This window comes from the organism of the source record quoted next, unplaced genomic scaffold (genome assembly GCF_019419815.1).
Source record: "Pyrus x bretschneideri cultivar Hongxiangsu unplaced genomic scaffold, Pyrus_bretschneideri_v1 Contig6, whole genome shotgun sequence".
Taxonomy (NCBI): Eukaryota; Viridiplantae; Streptophyta; class Magnoliopsida; order Rosales; family Rosaceae; genus Pyrus; species Pyrus x bretschneideri.
In genome coordinates, this window is record NW_025999798.1 from 8,320,299 (window position 1) to 8,346,537 (window position 26,239).

At 38.3% G+C, this 26,239-nt stretch overlaps 1 protein-coding gene across 2 annotated transcripts; it reads left to right on the forward strand.

Annotated features, from left to right (window-relative positions):
• Positions 1-22,177: 22,177 nt before the first annotated feature.
• On the forward strand, positions 22,178-26,162 carry LOC103943642 (vesicle-associated membrane protein 724-like). 2 transcript variants are annotated; one of them, XM_009353970.3, is made up of 5 exons: positions 22,181-22,499; positions 23,920-24,061; positions 24,166-24,286; positions 25,595-25,657; positions 25,753-26,162. In XM_009353970.3, exons 1-5 carry the CDS (start codon positions 22,310-22,312, stop codon positions 25,900-25,902), a joined length of 666 nt encoding a protein of 221 aa, XP_009352245.2. In that variant the 5' UTR covers positions 22,181-22,309; the 3' UTR covers positions 25,903-26,162. The 2 variants fall into 2 exon arrangements, with proteins under 2 accessions (XP_018502085.2, XP_009352245.2); XM_018646569.2 differs by lacking the exons at positions 25,595-25,657; positions 25,753-26,162 and adding an exon at positions 25,076-25,315 and having other exon boundaries at positions 22,178-22,499.
• Positions 26,163-26,239: the final 77 nt, after the last annotated feature.

The window sequence follows — 26,239 nt, forward strand, 5'->3', positions numbered from 1 at the left end:
TGCCCCATGACAGCATCACCCATGAGGAAGACAAGGAGAATTAAGTTTTTCTTACATCGATGCGACGCGAAGAAGACAAAGAAATCAACGGAAGACGGTTTTTTGCATAGGCAAACAAAGAATAGTGTTAGGGGAGGGGGAACAAATATCCTCTAGTTTTCTCTATTTCTTGTAGGACAAATAATTGTCTTTCGAAGTTGATTTAATCCCCTACTTAAGGTAGACTTAAATAGGCTTTGGAGGCAATTTATTTCCCTTTCCTAGAAGAATCTAATTCCAAGTCCAAGTGAGAATCTACATCAAAGCTGGAGATCTCTATACATGCTGCCCTTTCCTACGAGCAGCCCAACAGGTGTGGGGGCATTTATGGAGCCAAAAATAATCAAGAGACGACACATGGATTTTTGGGTAAAAATGACAAAATTACCCTCGAGGCACACCGGAATTCTTACGCTCAAGCAGTGGACATCCATCAATCAAGTCAAAAGTGCCCAAATAGGTATTTATTTATAACCTATTTCATCCATCCCTCATCATATCTTCTCCACAAGGTAACCCCTAAATCATTCATTTTTATTATATTAATTAGCTAATTAATTGATTAATTATTCAATTAATTTGCTAATAAAACACAAATCATGAACTTCACCCACAAAACCATCCAAGTGGCCGGCCACACCCCTATATAAACACCTTAATTCTCTCCAAAACTCAATTCCAACTCCCTTGCAAAATTCTCTAAATTCTTCGAACACTTTTCTCTCAAAATTCTAACTTTGACATCGAAGGTTCTTTGGCTAAAGCCCCTCATTCATCGTGGGCGCGTGAGGCTCTTGGCCTTGACCAAATGTGTTATTTGTTTTGTAGGTGTAATTTTGTCCAAGAACAAGGAGGAAGAAATTTGCATCCACAATAGTGTTTCATGAGTTTCATGTGTCGGTTTAGTGATTTTTAAATGTTTATCGGAATGTAAATATTTTTAGTCTAAAATATTCACAAAATTAATTTATGATAGTCCACATAATTTGATAGTATTCATAACTTCTTTTTACTTTTTCTTTTGTTGACAACGAGATATAAACCTAAAAGAAAAGAAAGATTACATAAGAATATCATGAGGTCACGAGGCCCCAGTTATATTTGCAATTAGCAACATATAGCAAGAAGGAGGAGCTTGCTAAAAAAAACTGGACCAAAACTACATGACAAACTCAAACGACCAAAGTCATCAACAACAAAAAAAATTTCACGATAAAAATGAAAATTTCACGAGACCAACTTTGATGCACAAGGACACGACAATTCAGTACTAAACTTTTAAAAAGATAATATTCACACATTTTTTTTGTACTTTTCACAACTCAATCAACAAGGCAACGAATTTAGATTTTGTTTCTTTTAAATCTCATTACGAATTAGTAAACTAACTAAGGCTATCTCCAACTGATCTGGCCAGAGGGCTAAAAATAGCCGAAATGACACGAAAATCGTCTCCAACCGAAGACTAGGTCAAAGAGCTCATGGACCCCACCAGACCAAAAACACCCTATCAAGCCAATTGGCTGGCCTAAATGAACCAGCCAGCCTCCTCATCTTGCTGGTTTTAAAGCTACATTTCCATCCAAGCACTACTTTGGGTAATTTAGTTATTTAATTCCACACACACACACATATATATATATATATATAATGCGTATATATCTGTACATGTTAGAAGAATTACTGCTTTTATAATTTGATGATGTTATAAATAGGTAAAAGTTAGAGAGATAACCTTTACTAGTGACATGAGCGAAGTAGGTGTAAAATATTACACTATAACTATAACATAAGGGGATGACAAATAAAAGATGTAGGGATAGATAATGATGTTACTGATCTTTCCTTGTTCTCTATGTATCTTGAAAGCATACAGAGCACTCTATTTATAGAGCAACTCAAACAAACGTATTAACTATACATTGAAATTTACAACACACACCTTTGACAATACGATCCTCCTTCATTTCCCAAGTCAATATCACTTTGTGTGGGTATTGAAAAATCTACCAATGTTTTCAATATCACTGTGGGCATTCATTAACCCACCAGTATTTTCAACACTCCCCCTTGGATGCCCACATATCAACATCAGTTGCCTCGTTAAAACCTTGCTCGGAAAAATCCAGTGGGAAAAAACCATAGCTAAGGAAAAAGAGTACAACTTTACTTGAATTGTTGATATAGTGTTAAATATGCTTATGTTACCTCGTTAAAACCTTGATAAGAAAAACCCAGTGGAAAAAATCCTAATCGAAGGAAAAAGAGTACAACATGCATTTATCATGGGTGCTCCCCCTGATATGTATCTCCTCCTGATTCCGCATTTTTCAAATTTAGCTAAATGGTAAGTCGATGTAATCCGATACTTTGCACTAACTTATAAAACATGCACTTTGGTAAAAACTTGATGAACATGTCTGCCAGATTTTCATTAGAACAGATTTGTCCGAATTCAATAACTTTAACCTTCTGAAGCTCATGTCCATTGAAAAACTTTGGAGATATGTGTTTAGTCTTATCGCCCTTGATGAATCATTTTTTCATTTGGGCAACACATGGCTGCATTATCTTCATGAATGACAATTGGATTGTCTGTCTTCGAAGTTAGACCACATGAATTTCAGATATAATAGATCATTGATATTAACCAAGAACATTCACGACTTGCTTCATGTAAAGCAAGTATTTTTGAATGATTTGAAGATGTAGCAACTAATGTTTGCTTTGTTGAGTGCCATGAGATTGTTGTATCTCCATTCTTGAACATATATCTAGTTTGTGAGTGAGCTTTATGCGGATCGAAGAGAAAACCAGCATCTGCATATCTAACAAGGACTTGGTTATTTGTGGATTTCTTTGAGTAGAAGAAACCCATGTTTGTTGCCCCATTAAGGTATCGCAATACATCTTTGATTCCCTTCCAATGACGAATTATTGGAGCAGAATTATACCTTACTAACAAGTTGACTGAAAAAGCTATATCTAGTCTAGTACATTATGCTAAATATAATAAAACACCTATTGCACTCAGATATGGTACTTCTGGACCAATTACCATTTCATCATCTTCTTTTGGACGGAATGGATCTTTCTTAATGTCCAGAGAACGAACGACCATTGAAATGTTGAGTGGATGAGCCTTGTCCATGTCAAATTGCTTTAGGATTTTTTCAATGTAAGCTGATTGGTGTACCAAAATTCCACTAGCATAATGCTCGATCTGCAGGCCGAGACAATAATTTATTTTTCCAAAGTCTTTCATTTCAAATTCGCTTTTCAAATATTCAGCAGCTTTATTGAGCTCTTTAGAAGTTCAAACTAGGTTCCTATCACCGACATATACTGCCACGATAGCAAATCTAGAGTTGGATTTCTTAATGAACACACAAGGGTAAATGACATTGTTGATATACCCTTCTTTGATCAAATGCTCACTAAGACGATTATACCACATTCGTCCAGATTGTTTTAGTCCATACAATGATCGCATTAATTTGATTGAGAGTATATCTCGTGATTTGTTAGTTGTTTCAGGCAACTTAAGTCCTTCTGGGACTTTCATATATATGTCAGTATCTAATTCTCCATATATATACGCGGTGATGACATCCATAAGTCGCATGTCAAGTTTTTCTGAAATCACTAAACTTATTAAGTAATGGAACATAACTACGTCCATTACAAGAGAGTATGTCTCCTCATAATCAATTCAACGTCTTTACGAAAAACCTTGTGCAACGAGTCGTGCTTTATATCTTGCAATCTCGTTTTTTTCAATTCGCTTTCTTTTGAATACCTATTTGTAACCTACGGGGTTTATACCAGGCGGGGTTTGGACTACTAATCCAAAACATTTCGCCTTTTTAAAGAATTTAATTATGCCTGGATTGCATCTTTCCACTTAGGTCAATCTTGTCTCTGTTTGCATTCATTGATAGAGCGGGGCTCAATATCATCACTTAATATGATTTCGGTGGCTACTACGAATGCGAACATGTCGTCAATGATTATTTCATTTTGATCTCACAATTCATTAATACAAGCATAATTTATGGAGATTTCTTTGCTTTCATGTACCTCTGTTTTTTCATGTACATGTGTTTCACCAAGGACATTTTCTTTTTCTGAAAGTACAGAATCATGAATTGTGGATTTATCATTCATTTTTTCTTCTTGAATGATTTCATTTAGATTCAGTTGTGCCATTTGATACGTAGATTATACGCACACAAATTAAACCCTATTTGTGACAATTGTAGTAATGATGTAAGTAGGGATCGTTCTAACCGGGGATTAACTAGGGGTGCTAATCTATTTTGAATTGACTTGAAAACACAAAAACTAAATGTAAATACTCTTAACAAGACTACTATGACTCAGAATGGCTTTGAAAAACTCAAACTGCCTAAAACAATCAAACTGACTCAAATAGAAACTAGAACTTGATTTAGACGAATTTGAAACTGTTTATGACTCCAAAAGCTTAAAGATATAAAAATAAAACAAATACGAATGATTAAGACTCAACGAAATATGGGGGAAATGTGTTTGGACGATATTAAATTAAATGGACAGAATATAATTAAAGACAAAATGTAAATATGAATGTGATGAAAATATGGATGATGGAATAGCCAAGGGGTTCTTCTCCACACATGTTACACTTGCATACAATATTGATTCTCAGTTGGTCTTTCGATAAGTTGTGAAACTCAACACCCCGGGTTAATTAGGTCCGCTTAAATTAACCGTCAAGTTCTCCTTAAGTCAATGAATTGGATGGGTTAGCGCAACGCAATTCACCACATTCTCCAAAAGTCCTTTACGTGAAAAGCACAATAAAGATACAATCAAAGATCATTAAGCATTATGAAAACTATAAGTATTGACGAGGCATTCGTTACTATGGAATACGCATGAAACTTATGCCAAGAATTCGTTTAACACGATTGTTTATAAGCAACCTCCACTACTTGTGAATATAAGTTCATAACGATTAGGTGAAATTCACTTATATTCTAGCGTCATATTTATGCATGAAAATTAAGTGTGCACTCTTAATAAACATACATAAATAAGTTATCAATCAAACAGTTAAACGAATTGAATCCACAACTTATGAAATTCCAACGAAAGTTAATCAATTCATATTGCAAATATAAACATAGTTTCGAATCACCCCCTAACTAAAGGGGGTTTAGTTCCTCATAACTTTGAAATCAAAGAAACACCTAAACATTCCAACAACTCAAACTAGAATTGTATGAACGTTTAGGCACTCTTCTCTTCCAATCCTTATACGTACAAAACAAAGAGGATTAAATTATAACTTTGAAATCAAAGAAACACCTAAACATTCCAACAACTCGGACTTGAATTGTATGAACGTTTAGGCACTCTTCTCTTCCTCTTCGTTATGGCACAAGGTCTAAGGAGATGTTTAGGGCTTTAGGTGTATGTGGAATGGAGTGAGGAGTGGTTGGAGATGGAAGAAAAGATGCAGGAAATTGAAGTGGGACTCACGGCAATGGAAGAATGGGATGTGTTTGTGGTGTGTTGTGTATGAAATGAGATGTGTTTGAATGAATGAATGCAAGGGTATTTATAGGAGTAGTGGAGGGAACATATGGCTGTTTGTTTAAGATGCAAGTGGCTAATTAATGATGGAAAATCAGTTAGGAAAACATGTGAAAGCTGGAATTGCATGTGAAGGTGTTGGAATGTGCTGAAATGGTGTGTGAAGGCACGGCATTGAGTGTTTTCTTGCTTATTTTCTGGCTATATGATGAAAGGTTAATGAATAATGCATGTAGGTGGCTGCAATGATGAAGAATGAGTGGTGGAAATGAAAGGGAAATGGCTAGAAATGTTATGAAATGCACGGCAAGAATTTCAGGATGCATGTGTGTGTGAATGGTGGTGAAAAATGCATGTGAGTGCATGTTTTGGTGCTGGAATTAGGGGGAATGCACGGGTTAGGCTTGGTTGAATGATGATGATGCATGTGATTGGTGGGAACAAAGGGGGAAACAAGGCACAAGGGTGCTTGAGTGAATGATTGAATGTGCATGTGGATTAATGAATGAATGGTGGTGTAATGATGAAGTGAAATGGCTAGAAATGTTAGGGAATGTGCATGGCAATGATGTTGGGAAATGAATGATTAAATTTGCATGTGGGTGAAAGTGAAGGGAATGCATGTGTTTGATGAAATTGCATTTGGAAAGGTTGGAAAGTGGAAGGGAAAGGCACGGCTTTGGGGAAAGAATGAGTGGATGTGCAAATGTGTTTTAATTAATGAAAGTGTTTGGAGAATGAATGCAATGATGAAGAGTGAATAAAGAATGCATATAGGGTTAGCTAGGTTGGCTTTGTTTGGGTGCATGTGTGTTAATGGTGGTTTTGCATGTGAATTGATGGATTGTTTTTGATGGAATGGATGGTTCTTTGCATGGCTATAAGGGAGAGAATAAGAGAGAATGGGCTAGGCCCTTTGTTTTATGTCCAAAGTGAATACAAGGCCTTCAAATTCGTCCATCCTTTTGGCTCCATGGATAAGCTATCCAATCCATGCCCAAAAATGCTCCAAATGGCCTCAAAATGCACTTTCTTGCTCCCTAGGCCCTTAGAACCTGAAAACACACAAAAGAAGCATAAAGGACTTAAATAACGAGAGAAACATAACGTAAATGCACGAGAACAAGCCATTTAAGTCGCATGAATATGCTCCTATCAAACTCCCCCACACTTATCTTTTGCTAGTCCTCGAGCAAAACAGAAAAAACAAAACAAAACCTAAACCTTCCAACAATCGTCTTAGGGATTTCCAATGCACATGACAAGTTAAAAATCATTATTCCCACAGATTTTAGCCATCTTTACACTTAAGTACATTCTTACTCATAGTCACCACATATTATTTCACAATTAAGCATTTAAAACCATGTTTTGAATGTAGTAACATGCCTTAGAGAATTTGCTCAAATCCTTACAAGATATGCACTCGTTTTTCACACAGATTTTCTGACTACACTCCCTACACTAGGTATATGTGAGAAGATTGATGTAAACATGTAGACGAACACTCACATATGTTATAACAAGGAAAGCATTTTCTGGAATTATTAACATGTATATGATCTCATGAATGGAATGCTACTACTTAGAATGAGAACCAGTGATTCCATAAGCTCATATCAATTCCAAACTCCACTTATTGAATACATAACATCAAGATAGAAGTTGAGGGTTGTAACGGGGCTAAGGGTAATGGTTTAACAAAGAAAGGTAAAGTGAAACAAAGGTAATAGAAAGCGAAGTAATGAAATTGACACTTAAACTCACTTTTAATGGCAGAAATCAACTTTTAAACACAAGGGAAGATTCATGCAACAACTAGGGTCAAATTCACTCTTTTGGACCCTAGTTTCAATAACCAATGCTTATGAGATCATTCTCACTTATTTTTCAACTCTTTTTTTTTTTTTTTTTTTCTTTCTTTTCAACAATTTTTTTCTTTATTTCATTCTTTGGCCGTGCCCTATTATCTTCCCCCACACTTATTTTCTGTAGTATATTGATCAAAAGGAGTTCATTCTAAGTCATGCTTCACTATCCTTTAAGAACAAGGGTTTAACAAAGAAAATAAGCTTGAAAAGGCTCAAAAGGGGTAATCCTACAATACATGTGAAAAGGGATAGGCTTTTTGGCTTTGGCTTGACTAACAACTTCATCTTATTGTATGTTATGCAATCAATATCATGATTTGAATGAAACGGATATAAGTTCTAGCATTTAGTTCTATCATGATACAATTGCATTCTAAGTAGTAACCAAGCAAGGAATAATGAGATCATGCAACGACTTTAGAAAACAAGAAATCACAGATTATACTCTCCAAAGAACGTTATAGGCTCAAGTCTCTCAGGGTTGTAGCGTTTGTTTGAGTTCCTTCCTTCAAGCATGTTACAAAAACGAATTTTTCTTTTATGATTGCATGTGAAGTCATACATTATAACCATAACCAAGCATATACCAAGAGTAAATCAAACTTTCATCCATGTTTATAACTCTTTTTAACAGTCATGCAATTACAAACCAAATCCTCATTATTGTGTTGGAAGGTACCCTAAGACACAAACACACAAAAACGACTCAAAACACTCTTTTTAGGCTTTTCAAAACAATTTTTTCAAATTTTTATGGTATTTTCGGAGTTATAAAAACAAAACATACTAAAACACTCTAAAACAACTTAAAAACACCTTAAAACAGTAAGGAACAACATTTGAAGTTATGGGCGATAAAATCCCACGAATTTGCATTAACAACATTAGTTACCCCCCCACACTTAAATCAAACATTGTCCTCAATGTTTTAAGCTTAAAATCATACAAAGCATAAGTAAACACACAAAAAGCATTTAAACATACTAAACATGACAGAATGTAAATAACAAAGAGAAGAGTTTAGAGACGCAAATCTGGTTGTGGAATGTAAATTCCATCTTCTCCTTGTTGATTTCATTGAGGCTTGATGTTGTTGATTCCACAGGGGTTCCTCCCATCGTTGATTTTCCTTTGTGCTACTCTTGAACTGGGCAGCAAGATTCTTTTGGTCTCCCCCGAAGGTCTAAGCCTACTCCTTTGGTCTGTTTCTTTGTTCAATCTTTCCAATTCGTATTGAAAAGGGTTGGAGGATAACTCAGCCTATGTTTGTCTCCACATGCTTCAATGTATCATTTTCCCTTGCCTTGCTTGCTCCCCTTGCAGAAGTGGTATCTTCTCTGGAAGTGTATCAACCGTTGAAGATGACTACTCGAGAGCAACGCTAGGTAAGCAATCAGGAATGGATTCCAGGCAGTCGGTTCCAGAACAGAAGACTGACTCCAAGTGCCTCTGATTGCTTTCGTTTACTTTGCCATGCGAGTAATAACAAGGACAAAGGAAAGGACAGGGAAAGAGCATGATATGAGATACTTTTGCTTTAGACCTTGATGATATGAGATACCTTTGCTTTGAAGAAGCGGTGAATGAATCAGCACATGCTTCAATCCGCCGTTTCCTCCTGGGTCATATGTACTCCAGTCATCTGGTATCATCTTTGGGGAAGAAGAAAGAATTGAGTATTTCGAAAGGCTTTGCGGCCTCAGAGGTGAGGAAGAGCTAGGCATTTTCTTCAGGTCTGCCTTGCCAAAAAAAAAAATGAAGGTCGACATATATAGAGATAATAGCAAGTGGTGGTACTGTTCTTTTACCCTTGTCGACAAACGTTTTGATCCCGCAAATCCGGCTTTTTGAAATAGTGGCGCCTCTTCGATCTTTGAAAACGCCTCTTCGATTTCTGAGCAGGCGCCCCTTCGCTTTGTGAACGACACGTAGTAGTGCGGATGCGGCTCCTTTTGACAAAGCTGCACGCGTTTTCTGAAAAGCAGAGAAAGCGTCGCCGAACTTTGCGCTTGTCGGCTAAAGATGTGTAGTTGCGATGATGGCTTCCACGTGTTGTCTGAAAAGAAGAAATCTTTTGACAAAGTTGAACGCGTCTTCTGAAAAGCCGAGAAAGCGTCGCCTAACTTACGCCGGAAAATCCGGCTCTTTGAATCGGTGGACGCGTCGCTTTGGCTTTTTATAGAGCTATCGATCACCGCCAACAACACACTCTGAAGATTTCCCATTCTTGAAAATCGACTCCGGCCCTTGGAAATTTAACTCCAACCCTTCTCTTTGAACACTTTTGAAAAATGGCAAACTCATCGAACCTTAGCTTAGATTTGAGTCTCAGCAGCGATCCGGTTGCACCCCGTCAAGGTAATGTATGGCGCCCTTCTTTTTTATCTTCTAACGGTCCCCTTACAGGTGAGGACTCCATGATGACGGATGCAACAACAGCTACGATAGTAGCTAGGAACCTCCTCACTCCTAAGGATAGTAGGCTGCTTTCAGGACGGTCCGATGAGTTGGCCGTTCAAGAGTCCCTCGCTTTCAGCGTTCAGTGTGCAGGCTCTGTGTCCAACATGGGCCAACGCCTACTTGCTCGCTCCCGTCAGGTTGAATCGTTGATGGCAGAAGTGGAAAGTCTCAAGCAGGAGATCAAACTGCTTAAGCATGAAAATAGAAGTTTGCACGTGCTTGCCAACAACTATTTGACAGGCATGAAGAGGAAGCTTAATGAACTGCAAGAGTCTGAAGGTCGGATTCAAAATGACCGTAAAAGGTTTTCGGCTTTCCTCCAGAGGCACATTTTTCCTGGCTCATCCAGCGTTTGGCCAAGTATTGAGGCCTCGAATGCTCTCCCTTCGATGCTTCCCGCTCCGATGCCTTCCGCTTCTAGAGTTTTGCCTAGGAGTTCAAGCAAACAACCTTTGTGAAAGTTACATTTTTCTGCCATGTTTTTTTTTTTTTTTTTTTTTTTTTTTTTTTCAAATCGGAGATCAATGGACAACTTTATTTTATTCAGTGTATTGGGTTGCCTCCCAAGTAGCGCTTTCTTTTACGTCTTGCAGCCGGACGGTACCTCCGTTTAAGCTTGACTAGGTTTCACGGCATCCTCCTTATGCACCATACGGCTTAAGTGGTCAACCACCACGTTTTCACTTCCCTTCTTGTCCTGGATTTCGATATCGAACTCTTGGAGAAGAAGTATCCATCGGAGAAGCCTCGGCTTTGCTTCCTTTTTCGTGAGCAAGTACTTCAAAGCTGCATGATCAGAATAAACGATTACTTTAGTACCAATTAAATATGAACGGAATTTATCTAAAGCAAAAACCACAGCTAGAAGTTCTTTTTCCGTCGTGGAGTAGTTCAATTGGGCATCATTGAGAGTCCGAGAGGCATAGTATATGACATGCGGCCGCTTGTCTCTTCTTTGTCCTAGAACAGCTCCTAATGCATAGTCGGATGCATCGCACATGAGCTCGAACGGAAGGCTCCAATCTGGAGGTACAATAATGGGGGCCGAGACTAGCTTCTCCTTGAGTTGGTTAAATGCCGAATTACACTCTTCATCAAACTTGAATGGCACATCTTTTTGAAGCAATCGGCAAAGAGGGTTGGACATCTTGGAGAAGTCCTTGATAAAATGCCTATAGAACCCTGCATGGCCAAGAAACGAACGTACCTCTCTAACCGAAGTAGGAGAGGGTAAGTGACGTACAAGGTCTATTTTCGATTTATCTACTTCAATTCCTTTTTCTGAAACAATATGTCCTAAAACTATACTTTGTTTCACCATAAAGTGACATTTCTCCCAATTCAAGACAAGGTTAGTTTCAACACATCGCTTCAAAATTAAGGTCAGATTATCCAAGCAATTATCAAATGAACTCCCAAATACACTGAAATCATCCATGAAAACCTCAATGATCTTTTCAACAAAATCGGAAAATATACTTACCATACACCTTTGGAAAGTGGCTGGTGCGTTGCATAAGCCAAATGGCATGCGACGATAAGCAAATGTTCCAAAGGGACATGTGAATGTGGTCTTCTCTTGATCATCCGGGGCTATCACAATTTGGTTATATCCAGAGTATCCATCAAGAAAACAGTAAAAAGCATGACCGGCTAACCTTTCGAGCATCTGGTCGATGAACGGCAAAGGAAAGTGATCTTTCCTAGTCATGGCATTTAGCTTCCGGTAATCGATACATACTCGCCATCCAGTCTGAATGCGTGTAGGCACGAGCTCATTCTCATCATTCTTGATAACAGTTACTCCGGACTTCTTGGGAACGACTTGAACTGGAGAGACCCAACGGCTATCGGAGATAGGGTAAATCACTCCGCAATCCAAAAGCTTGATTATTTCCTTCTTCACCACTTCCATCATTGGAGGGTTTAGACGGCGTTGAGCCTCTCGGGATGGCTTAGTCCCCTCCTCAAGAAGTATACGGTGCATGCATGTGGTAGGGCTTATTCCTTTAATGTCGGCCAAAGTCCACCCTATGGCCGTTTTGTGCTCTCGCAGCACCCTCACAAGCTTCTCCTCCTCCATTGCCGTGAGACTTGATGAAATGATGACGGGCAATGTTTCGCCTTCTCCCAAAAACACATACTTCAAATGGTCCGGCAATGGCTTAAGTTCAAGCGATGGTGCCTGACCAACAGAAGGTAGCATCTTAGTGGAAACTGAATTTGAAAGTGAGAGTGGACCTTACCATATTGTTGTGGCAATGACTCAAGGGCTGCCACAACCTCAATTATTTCTTCACTAGAACCCATTGCAAAGAATTCCTCCTCCTTGCCGTGGCCTTGCATTGGCCCAAATCCTTCATTTTTGCGCTCTATGGCCTTAGTGATAGTTGTTTCCAGGGCGTCCTCGTTCAATTCTTCAAGGTATACATGCGCCAAAGAATCGATAACATCAATGGAAAAACAAGAATGGTCATCAACGGGATATCTCATAGTTTCAGAAATATTAAAATCAATCACTTCCCCATCGAATTCCATTGTCAAGGTGCCTTTGTATACATCAATCTTCGTTCGGGCCGTCTTCATGAATGGCCTACCAAGGAGAATCGGCAAAGATGTAGAATGGGCTGAATCCTCCATGTCTAGGACGTAGAAATCAGCCGGAAAAATTAAATGGTTCACCTGCACAAGCACATCTTCCAAAACTCCCTTTGGATACGCGTTAGAACGATCGGCCAATTGTATAATTACACCATCTTGTTTTAATTCACCCAAATTCATAGATGCATAAATAGAATAAGGCATGACATTTATGGATGCACCTAAATCAAGCATGGCATTTTCAAAACGATTATGTCCAATCACACAAGGAATCGTGAAACTACCGGGGTCTTTGCACTTGGTAGGCAGTTTACATTGTAAAACAGCGGACACATTCTCGCTTACCTTCATTACCTCTTTGTTTGCCCTTCTTCTCTTTGTATTGCATAGGTCCTTGAGGAATTTAGCATACTTTGGAACCTGTTTGATTGCATCGAGAAGCGGTATGTTCACTTGCACCTTCCGGAATATTTCAAGAATGTCCTTCTCGCTTTCTTCCTTTTTTTCTTGCATGAACCTTTGAGGAAAAGGTACATTGGGCAGATTAGGACGTGAAGTACATGAATTTGAACTTAAATTACCTGATTTGGCCGAGTTAGGGTGATTAGGGGCCTGCGGCATTGGGTTTTTCACCCTTTCCGTGGGTGAGCTAGACACTGCCTCAGGTTGTGTCGTCTCTTCATCTACTTTCTGGGCAGATTTGGGATTGTTTGGCTTGGTCCCAACTTCTTTTCCACCCCTTAGGGTGATGGCCTTGGCGGATTCGAATCCTCCCTTTGGATTGACTGTGGTTGAGCTAGGAAGCTTTCCTTGCTCTCTAATCTGTCCAAGGAACTCAGAAATCTGCCCTATTTGTTTCTTCATATCCATCATCTCCTTCTCGTTATTTGCTATCCGGTTGTTTTGATTTTGCAACCCCTGCGAAATAGAGGTTAGTAATTGCATAGCTTGATCATTTTCCAATGACGTACCTGAATGAGATGATGCCGAAGGTTGTTGGGGTTGTTGGGGTGCATACGGCTTGGAATAAAAACCAGGGGGGTTTGGCCTAAATCCTCCTTGTTGGGCAGCTTGTTGTGGCTCCCTCCATTTGAAGTTTGGATGGTCCCTCCATCCGACATTGTAAGTGTTCGAGTATGGGTTGTTTTGATTTTGTCCTTGGAAACCAATTGCATTGGCAGATTCCCACCCACCATTCTCGATTAGTTGAGGGCACTTGTCGGATGGATGCCCTTGAATTGAGCACACGCCACAAACTTGGTGTTCTTGTGCTTTTGGACCAATCACAACCTGAGAAACAAGAGAAGTAAGATTAGCAAGTTGTGATTGAATTTCAGAAATAACACTCACCTCATTTACACTTTGTTGCCGTGGGGTTTCCCTTTGGCCCACTCCTTCATATTGTTGAGCGTTGAGCGCTCGGTTGGCTATGAGAATCTTGGCATCCCTTGGTGTTTTGTCCACCAATGCTCCTCCCGCTGATGCATCAAGCATTTGACGTTCGATAGGAAGGAGGCCCTCATAGAAATATTGAAGGAGAAGTTCCTCCTTCATTTGATGTTGAGGACATGAAGCTACAAGGCCCTTGAAGCGCTCATAATAAGCCGGGAATGTCTCACCATGATTCTGTTGAATACCACTAATTTTCTTCCGTAGGAGAATCACTCTCGAAGTAGGGAAGAATTTCTCCAAGAAAGCACGCTTCATACTCTCCCACGAAGTCACAGTTCCCGGGGCTAGTTCGTAGAGCCAATCTTTGGCCTTGTCCATAAGTGAAAATGGAAAGGCCTTCATCTTCAATATACTCTCATCCACAGTGACGGGGGTCATGCTCGAACAAACCACCTCGAACTCCTTCAAGTGTTTGTTGGGGTCTTCCATAGACAAGCCATGGAACTTCGGAATATGGTGTAACAAACTGGATTTGAGTTCAAATAAATCAGTCTTCCCCTCTGCAGCCGTGGGGTATTGGATACAAAGAGGCAATGCATTATCCAAACCCGAGGCCGAAAGCTCCTTGATGGTTCGATTGTCCACGGCCATGGTTGGTACTTCCTTTTTAACCCAATCTGTGGCTTCCTCTTCTACGTCAGGTTCGGGACCAGGAGGATTAGACTCTTGCAATTTCTTGTTCCTTCTCAAAGTCCTCTCGAAATCACCGTCAAAGTCGGAGATATGCTCACGAATAGATTGTGAGTTACGGGTCATAAACTAGTACCTACACACAAAAGTAAACAAGATAAGTAACCAACTTAATAGACTTGGCACAAGTAAGAAAACAAGTTGCCACACACTAAACAATTTAAACAAGACTCAAGACAAGGGATTAGCAATTTTGCCAATCCCCGGCAACGGCGCCAAAATTTGATACGTAGATTATACGCACACAAATTAAACCCTATTTGTGACAATTGTAGTAATGATGTAAGTAGGGATCGTTCTAACCGGGGATTAACTAGGGGTGCTAATCTATTTTGAATTGACTTGAAAACACAAAAACTAAATGTAAATACTCTTAACAAGACTACTATGACTCAGAATGGCTTTGAAAAACTCAAACTGCCTAAAACAATCAAACTGACTCAAATAGAAACTAGAACTTGATTTAGACGAATTTGAAACTGTTTATGACTCCAAAAGCTTAAAGATATAAAAATAAAACAAATACGAATGATTAAGACTCAACGAAATATGAGGGAAATGTGTTTGGACGATATTAAATTAAATGGACAGAATATAATTAAAGGCAAAATGTAAATATGAATGTGATGAAAATATGGATGATGGAATAGCCAAGGGGTTCTTCTCCACACATGTTACACTTGCATACAATATTGATTCTCAGTTGGTCTTTCGATAAGTTGTGAAACTCAACACCCCGGGTTAATTAGGTCCGTTTAAATTAACCGTCAAGTTCTCCTTAAGTCAATGAATTGGATGGGTTAGCGCAACGCAAATCACCACATTCTCCAAAAGTTCTTTACGTGAAAAGCACAATAAGGATACAATCAAAGATCATTAAGCATTATGAAAACTATAAGTATTGACGAGGCATTCGTTACTATGGAATACGCATGAAACTTATGCCAAGAATTCGTTTAACACGATTTTTTATAAGCAACCTCCACTACTTGTGAATATAAGTTCATAACGATTAGGTGAAATTCACTTATATTCTAGCGTCATATTTATGCATGAAAATTAAGTGTGCACTCTTAATAAACATACATAAATAAGTTATCAATCAAACAGTTAAACGAATTGAATCCACAACTTATGAAATTCCAACGAAAGTTAATCAATTCATATTGCAAATATAAACATAGTTTCGAATCACCCCCTAGCTAAAGGGGGTTTAGTTCCTCATAACTTTGAAATCAAAGAAACACCTAAACATTCCAACAACTCAAACTAGAATTGTATGAACGTTTAGGCACTCTTCTCTTCCAATCCTTATACATACAAAACAAAGAGGATTAAATTATAACTTTGAAATCAAAGAAACACCTAAACATTCCAACAACTCGGACTTGAATTGTATGAACGTTTAGGCACTCTTTTCTTCCTCTTCGTTATGGCACAAGGTCTAAGGAGATGTTTAGGGCTTTAGGTGTATGTGGAATGGAGTGAGGAGTGGTTGGAGATGGAAGAAAAGATGCAGGAAATTGAAGTGGGACTCACGGCAATGGAAGAATGGGATGTGTTTGTGGTGTGTTGTGTATGAAATGAGATGTGTTTGAATGAATGAATGCAAGGGTATTTATAGGAGTAGTGGAGGGAACATATGGCTGTTTGTTTAAGATGCAAGTTGCTAATTAATGATGGAAAATCAGTTAGGAAAACATGTGAAAGCTGGAATTGCATGTGAAGGTGTTGGAATGTGCTGAAATGGTGTGTGAAGGCACGGCATTGAGTGTTTTCTTGCTTATTTTCTGGCTATATGATGAAAGGTTAATGAATAATGCATGTAGGTGGCTGCAATAATGAAGAATGAGTGGTGGAAATGAAAGGGAAATGGCTAGAAATGTTATGAAATGCACGGCAAGAATTTCAGGATGCATGTGTGTGTGAATGGTGGTGAAAAATGCATGTGAGTGCATGTTTTGGTGCTGGAATTAGGGGGAATGCACGGGTTAGGCTTGGTTGAATGATGATGATGCATGTGATTGGTGGGAACAAAGGGGGAAACAAGGCACAAGGGTGCTTGAGTGAATGATTGAATGTGCATGTGGATTAATGAATGAATGGTGGTGTAATGATGAAGTGAAATGGCTAGAAATGTTAAGGAATGTGCACGGCAATGATGTTGGGAAATGAATGATTAAATTTGCATGTGGGTGAAAGTGAAGGGAATGCATGTGTTTGATGAAATTGCATTTGGAAAGGTTGGAAAGTGGAAGGGAAAGGCACGGCTTTGGGGAAAGAATGAGTGGATGTGCAAATGTGTTTTAATTAATGAAAGTGTTTGGAGAATGAATGCAATGATGAAGAGTGAATAAAGAATGCATGTAGGGTTAGCTAGGTTGGCTTTGTTTGGGTGCATGTGTGTTAATGGTGGTTTTGCATGTGAATTGATGGATTGTTTTTTATGGAATGGATGGTTCTTTGCATGGCTATAAGGGAGAGAATAAGAGAGAATGGGCTAGGCCCTTTGTTTTATGTCTAAAGTGAATACAAGGCCTTCAAATTCGTCCATCCTCTTGGCTCCATGGATAAGCTATCCAATCTATGCCCAAAAATGCTCCAAATGGCCTCAAAATGCACTTTCTTGCTCCCTAGGCCCTTAGAACCTGAAAACACACAAAAGAAGCATAAAGGACTAAAATAACGAGAGAAACATAACGTAAATGCACGAGAACAAGCCATTTAAGTCGCATGAATATGCTCCTATCACCATTGTTTTTCTCTTTCGAGGGGCTAAATCTTTTGAACCTAGAGGTCTACCACGCTTCAGGCGTGCACCAGATGAATCATTCGCTGCCACTTTATTTTTTCCAACAGGGACATCAATTCTTGCATGTGCATTTGCAGCTGGTATATGTGATTTTGTCATTTTCATAACATCATTAAATGCATCTGGCATTTGAATGCTTTGAAGATGAACGATCATTTTCACTTCATTTTCACATTGAATGCTATGTGGATCAAAATGAGATAAAGCAGGAACAACCCATGTTAGCTATTGCCGTTCTTCTGGAACAGTCTTTTCTCCCCCTAACGATGGGAATACTATCTCATCAAAGTGACAATCAGCAAAACGAATTGTAAACATATCACCTGTCAAGGGTTCTAAATATCTAATGATAGACGGTGAATCAAAACCCACATAAATTCCCAGTTTGCGTTGAGGTCTCATCTTAGTACGTTGTGGTGGTGCAATAGGTATATAAACAGCATAACCAAAAACTCGTAAATGTGAAATGTTTGGCTGATGCATAAACAAAAGTTGTACTAAGGAGTATTGGTGATTGGCTATAGGTCTCAATCGAACTAATGATGCAGCTTATAAGATGGCATGTCTCTATGCAGAAACTGGCAATTTTGTTTTCATAAGCAGAGTGTGAGCTATTAACTGAAGCTGCTTAATCAATTCTTCTGCTAAACCATTTTAAGTATGGACATGAGGAACATGGTGTCCAACATTAATGTCCAATGTTATGCAGTAATCATCAAAAGTTTGAGACGTAAATTCACCAGCATTATCAAGTCGGATTGACTTAATGGGATAATCTGGAAACCTTGCTCGCAACTTAATTATATGAGCAAGAAGTCTCACAAAAGCTACATTCCTAGTAGACAAGAGACAAACATGTGATCATCGGGTAGATGCATCAACCAAAACCATAAAATGTCGAAATAATCTATAGGATGGTTGAAGAGGCCCACAAATATCCCCTTGAATTCTTTCCAGAAATGATGGGGATTCAGCGTCAACATTTAGTTGTGATGGTCTAATTACCAATTTCTCTTGAGAACAATCCTTGCAAAATAATGGATGTCTATTAGAGTTGGTAATGATCCTATGCATCATGTTAGATCCTAGGTGACCCAGACGGTCATGCCAAAACATGTAAACTTTTGAATCAATGAACTTCTAGTTCATGACAATATGTGATTCAACTGTCTTTATGTATGTATAATATAATCTACTCGTCAAACCACGCAACTTCTCCAATATATGCTTCTGGGTATCATTGGAGGTAATGCATAGATACTCCACATTTTCTACACTTTTCGTTTCAATGTGGTATCTATTTAAACATATGTCTTTGAAACTCAACAAATTTCGAGTAGATTGAGTAGTGTACAATGCATTATGTATAGACAATATTGCTCCATTTGGTAACATAATCTGGGCTTTCCTTGAGCCTTCAATTACATATGATTGGCCTAATATTGTTGTTAACCTTAGTTTTGTAAGCATCAATCTTGAGAAATACTTTCAATCTCAAAGTATTATATGCGTGGTTGAGCTGTCTGTAAGACAAATATCTCCACCATTGCTCTTGTTTTGAGAATGACCATAGTTCTTATCCATGTTTTTTTAGTAAGGGGATCATGGTTAAAAGAAATTTATAATAAGAAATTTAAATGCCACTTTTATTGAATTTGAAATGCTAGTTTTAAATTACAAGTTCGGTACATCAAACATAAACGATTCAGTCGGACTGTTACACTTCATTCCCATTTCCACAATTAAGTCTGATACATCTAGGTGAGTTGTGTTCAACTGCCATGATAAGTCACACACTGGATCATGTATATCTATTGGTTTAGCTTGATCGAGAAAATTGGTCTCAATACCCTTCTCCTTGATGGAGGCTTGATATAGATCCACCAGATGTTTTGAGGTACGACAAGTACGCACTCAGTGCCTATTGCCACCACACCTATGGTAGGCTCCTTCAGAGTTTTTTTGGAGCTTTGTTCATATGAGCTTTGCCTTTGTGACGATTTACATTTTTGAAGTTCGGGCCTGAATTATGCATTGGAACCTGGTTGTGAAACTGGACACTATGATTCTTACCTTTCCTATTCCATCGTCCTTGCATGTGGTCACGTCCTCGTTTATGATTATTGCCACCAGATGATATGGCATTCACTTCGAGGGAAGCATCATTCATTTCTGGGAATGGTGCAGATCCAGTAGGTCGGGACTGATGATTTTTCATCAGGAGTTCATTGTTTTGTTCAACTACCAGCAGGAGCACAGATATCAGCTGGTTGTATTCAGTGAAACTTCGCTCTCTATACTGCTGTTATAGGAACATGTTTGAGGCATGAAAAGTGTTGAACGTTTTTTCCAACATATCTTCCTCAATGATGGTTTCCCCACAGAGTTTCATCTGGAAGCTAAATCTGAACATCGCATAATTATACTCAGCCATTGACTTGAAATCCTGGATGCTTAGGTGAGTCTACTCAAAACAAGCTATTGGAAGATCACCGTTTTCTGATGATTGTATTTGTTTCTCAATGCTTTCCAGAGAGCTAACGGATCTTCAACAGTTAGGTACTCGCTCTTTAGTCCTTCATCAAGGTGGTGACGGATAAAAATCATGGCCTTTGCTCGATCTTGAGAAGATGCACTGTTCTCCTCCTTGATTGTTTCTCCAAGATTCCTTGCCTCCAAATGGATCTTGGTATCCACTACCCAGGTAAAATAGTTCTTCCCAGTAATGTCCATGGCAACAAAATCAAGTTTTGCCAAGTTTGCCATTTTTTTTTTTGAAAGAAGAACTGAGATGTGTAAGAACTTGCAATAATATGCATTCTGGAGGTATGTAGTGTTAGAACTTCTGGTTCTTACAATTTTTTTTCATTTTGATCTTCTACCCAAAATGATAAGCACTCGAAACTTCTAACTCGAGATTTAGATGATGAATGAGGAGAACGATTGTACCGCACCATTCTCATTGAAATAATATAATATAGGATGGGCGATTATTCTGCACCACTCAAGTAGCAGGAAAATTTAAATACGCAGAGTAGGGTGGGTGATTATACCGCACCACCTAAAATTGCAATGAAATTAAACAGCAGGTAAATTAAATATGCAGGGTAAGGTGAGTGATTATATCACTCCACCTAACATTTGCGGTAAAATTAGATCAGCAATCCAGGATAGGCGATGATACTACACCATCTTGGATTGCAATAAGATTAAATTTGCAGTTCAAGATGAGTGATTGTACCGCACCATCTTGTATTGCATTAAAATTAACATAAATAAACACTGGGTTAGTAATCAAGAGATACACCAAACAAGAAATCAAAGATATATGTAACTGTTAGATTGAGAACTAAAAGCAGGCATGGTGCAAACAGTTCTTCGCGAGGGTATATCCAGCAGTTGAGGCAGAGGAAAAAGAAGAACAATAAAATCCTTAGAGGAAACATTTTTTTTTCCCTTTCTTTCGGCGAAGAGAAATGAGAAATGGTTAAAGAGTCGTCTTGATAACGTGTTATAAATAGGTAAAAGTTAGAGAGACAACTTTTACTAGTGACAGGAGCGAAGCATGTGTAAAATATTACACTATAACTATAACATAAGGGGATGACAAATAAAAGATGGAGGGATAGATAATTATGTTATTGATATTTCCTTGTTCTCTATGTATCTTGAAAGCATACAAAGCACTCTATTTATAGAGCAACTCAAACAAACGTATTAATTATACATTGAAATTTACAGCTGACACTTTTGACAAAAAGATCCTGCTTCATTTCCCAAGTCAATATCACTTTGTATGGGTATTGAAAAATCTACCAATATTTTCAATATCATTGTGGGCATTTATTAACCCACCAATATTTTCAGAGATGGGAATTTGTTGAATTAATTTGAAGACAGATGGAAATAATCTTTTCTACTACTTCGTAGTTTTAGAAAGGAGCCCAAAAAGTGATCCAGTTGTCTTGTGAATTAATTTGTGGATACATAACCACGGATGGTAAGAATCATTCCATCTCGAAAAATTATTGAGGTAATTTAATTTAAGCTATCATATTAATTCAATTAAAATAATAAATTATATTTGGATGAATAGCCTTTTGGCCATTTCTCGGTTGGAGATGATTTTTTGTCACAAAGCTATGTTTGGCCTATGGTCCTTTGGCCTATTGGTTGAAGATGGTAAAAAAATATGATCTGACATTATTTATTAAAATATTAATTTTTTAAAAAACTATAAGGTTAAAACGAACCACCTAATTCTCATTCGGTCGAAGATGGCCAACATTTTGTCACGACGATCGAGTAGCCAAAGTTGAAAATATTGAAAGGTGACAGAAAACTGCAAACGCTACTTGTGCGGACAACGCAGCTGCCGGCTGTTTTTTCATTTAGTAATCGGTTGTATTTCCAAGAATACCCTCCTCTGCGGGCCTGATCGCCAATTGTATAACAGCGCCACTGCGGCTAAAGAGGGGCATTACCGCCATTACACTCTACACCGGTCAAAGCAGAGAGACGCTTTACGACTTTCAGTCCAACAAAAAGCATTTTCTCAAACAGTTTTGAATCGCTCAGGAACGAATCGCTGTCCACTAAACTCAATTAAAATAATAATTAATTCCAGACTCCACTGTTTTAGTGACTTAATGATGAACGTTAAGCATAATTAATTAAGCATCATAAACCCCAAAAGCAAAAGTTCTTACTTCATAACAAAGAAACAAAGACCAACCAGAGCCTTCGATTTTGTCTGCTACTGCTGCTTCCACACCTCCGAGCCAGCTGACTCGCCAACTCGGAAATGACTCAGGAATCGTTCATCTACAGCTTCGTGGCCCGAGGTACGATGATCTTGTCGGAGTACACCCAGTTTACAGGCAACTTCCCCGCGATTGCGGCGCAGTGTCTCCAGAAGCTTCCTTCCTCCAACAACAAGTTCACCTACAACTGCGATCACCACACCTTCAACTTCCTCGTGGAGGATGGATACGGTACGTAGTTCTATTCGATTGCAGCTGGCTGATCTCTTTGCTTTCTGTTTCTGTATGATTTTCTTTTGTTTTCCGGGAAAACAAACAGTCCGGGAGCTTGAATTGCATGCCGGAGTAGCTGGATCTAATGTGAAAGAGAGAAATGTGAGGATTTATGATTTGATTGGTTTGTAGTGGGAAGTTGGAAATTAGTGAGCTTTTTGAACTAGGGTTTGCTTGGTTTTCGGAGCCTTTGGTAAAGTTCGAGTCTTTTAAACTGTTTGTATCGAGTATGAATCCCACGACGGGGAAAGAAGGGACCTTGCATGTGCTTATAGCTATAAGTAATCGGGCTGCTTCCTATATTGTCAATTGGTTTTATGGTAAAACCTCAACTTTCTTCAGTTTGGTTGCTGAGAAAATTTTTGAAAAAGGGAAAGAAGTTAAATTTTTGAGTCTCGTTTTGTTTTTGTTTTGTTTGGGCTTTCGACAATTAGAAGACTTGGCATTTAGCTAATATTGACTAGGCTTGGAAATCAGGTGAATTTTGGTGAGTAGATTTGGTTGAATTGTTGAAAAGGAAGGAACTTGATGAAAGAATTTACATAATTATGAGATGAAGAAGAAGGAAGCACTTTAAATACCATTTGAATAATAGTAAATGTGATCAACGCTCTTCCGCGTTTGGATGCTGAAAATTCAAATGGTGTTTTGAATTCTCTAGTTCACTATGAAGAGAAAACAAACAAACTTTTTAGTCTCCATGGATTGGTATCACATTTCTTAGATTGCGTTCATTTAATAGTAGAGCCTGTACTTACACCTTGCATTCTTTAGGATGCAACCCATAATTTAATTGACTGCCCCATATTTTGGATCCCTCACTTTATGGAAATAGGTAGCTATTATATGACCCAAATCAAATTTAGCATCAGTTCATGGAGGCTCATAGCTTAGTTGTTAATAGCTGTTACGGCACACCCACGCTGGGAGTTCGACTCTCAGCTCTAGGCTTTTGGCCTTCTTTAACTAAAAAAGAAAAAAAAATGTCTATTTGTGCCTATCAGTTGGCCACAGGGATGACCTGTGAGTTCATCTAAGATAAAGCAAAGCACAAGCTTGGGGTTGAACCATTTCAATAGCTATATGTTTAGTTTATTATGTTTCATGCTAGTACTATTTGCATACAAATGTCCAATTCAATAAATGTTGTATATAGCTTTAAAAGTTTATCAGTTTTAACCTGGACAATATGCTCGAGATAGTCTTAGTTTCTGTATGAACTGGATGTTAACGAATTAGTTGTACAATCTGTTATTTTCTGTAGTCTGTTGATGCATCTATGTGTGTGCCCAAATCAAAGTACTTTGAATCTGAGAGTTTTTTTAGGGGGAAGTTTTTTGGTGTCAGACCTCTTATCCGTGTTTTATGGAATTTGCAGCATACTGTGTTGTTGCCAAAGACTCTGTTGGCAAGCAGATATCTATTGCATTTTTAGAACGAGTGAGAGCTGACTTCAGAAAAAGATATGGGGGTGGTAAAGCAGATACGGCTATTGCCAAAAGTCTTAACAAGGAATTCGGGTATGTTCATTCATGAATCATGATAGATTATGTTCAAATAACTCTATTCTTTTGAGAACAAATTTCTGTCCAAATGGAAACTGAGATGATTTTGAAAATTACAGACCAGTTATGAAAGAGCACATGAAATATATAATTGATCATGCAGAAGAGATTGAAAAACTATTGAAAGTGAAGGCGCAAGTTTCAGAAGTTAAAAGTATAATGTTAGAGAATATTGATAAGGTATGGTTTCTTTTCTCGGATATAGTGCATCTGTTCAGTGTCAAAGTAGGAATGCTTTTAGTTATTGATATACCATCTGCATCACACAGGTCTAATTAGTGATGTTTCTGCCAGAAGTTTGTTTTTTGTCTTCTTGTTTTTTTTTTTTTTTTTTTTTTTTTCGTTTTTTCTGTTTTTTTTTTATATTTTTATAGCAAACATGTACATCCCGTCTTTCCAAAGTCTACTTAGACCTCCCTCAACATTTGTACATGAGAGACACATTGGTCCTCACTAAGTGGGACTAAAAAAATTTCTAAGTTGCCCTTAATCAAGTAAGTTGTTGAACTTAGCTTTTCAAAAATTTATGAAAATCTAATGATGGATAAAATCTAACAACTAGCAGTTATTAGTAATAGGAAGAGATGTGACCTCATAGTGGATGTGTCAGATGGCTTCATCATGAATGTGTGACTTATTAATGGTGGTGGCGTGGTAATGTTGGTGCTGGGGTTTGCCAAGGCGGGTGGTGGTCATCAAAAATGGCAAATCCATAGCTTTAGAGAGTAAAAATGCATGGAGAATCTTTTGAAGAGTATTATTTTCTTAATTCTTTTGGCAAGGGAATGATTTGCGTTTCAATCCAAGTGGCAAGCTTTTCCTTAGAGGAAGTAAAAAAAATTTCAGATATAGTTCCGAATCCCTAAAGCGGAGGAGTCCCAAACTAAGAAGGATCAGAAAGATATAAAGAAGCAAGGAGACCTTGCTGGTTTGTTTGTCGCTCTCTGATTGTGATTTTGTAATTCACAGGTGTTATGGACTGTTAGAATGGGGTACGGGGGCTTCTGTCGTGATTTACATTGCTCATTGCTGGCTGTGGTGCTATATGTATTATTACTCTGTTATGTCAGCTTTTAAAGTTTACTCGAGTATATAAAATTATTCGAATCGTGTGGGAGGTCCCTGATTTTTACTGTACTGTATTGGTGGTTGGAGTACTTTACTTGTTTGCAAACAAGGTAGGCCCATGCTACTAGCATTAAGTACGAATTCATAGTTCTGCCTACTATGCATATGGTTTCTCATTGTACAAATTACCACAATTGAGTAAAGTAACTCTTGGTTGTCAATCCCAATAGACACTTGAACAGAAAGAGCTTCTCGTTACAACTTTGTTTATTCATTCTAGTAAGATTAGTCCAGTATGTCTTCTTTTTTCGCGGTCACCATCTGCGATGTATAAACCTTGCATTATATGATTCTTTACACCAATTAACCAGGCCGTAGATATTGCATTTCATGCTTATTCCACCTACACATGCTTTTCAGGCTATCGATAGAGGGGAAAACCTGACTGTTCTTGTTGACAAGACTGAAGATCTTCGTTCTCAGGTAAGCGGAGGCAAGATCAACCCTGCCCTTTTATCTGTCTTCTGTATTAACCCCTTAGTTAAGTGCTGAATAAGTTTGCTTGTTGCATTTTTCAGGCCCAAGATTACAAAAATAAGGGAACACAAATAAGAAGGAAAATGTGGTATCAAAACATGAAGATAAAGTTGGTCGTTTTCGGAATCCTCGTACTTCTGGTCTTGGTAATCTGGCTTTCTATTTGCCATGGATTTGACTGCACGAACTAGTAGTATTTAGGCACAAAGCAATGCTTTCGAATTATGCGATACATGAGCTTCATTTCAACAGATTGTGTTGAACATGGAGGGAGAAGGAGAGGGAGAGGCAGGACGGAGGCAGGACGGGGGCAGGCGAGGGGATAGCGTGAGAGAGAGAATTCTTACATTTGGCTTTATCAAATTGTTCATTATATATGTTTTCTAGATTTTTATTTTAATATGGCAACAATGCAGACAAGGTTTTGGTGATTAATTTTTTCGTTTCTGAATCTTACGTGATTGATGAGATCAGGAGATTCCTAATATGTTCCAAAAGAAACTTAAATAGAACTGACTAATCCTTAGG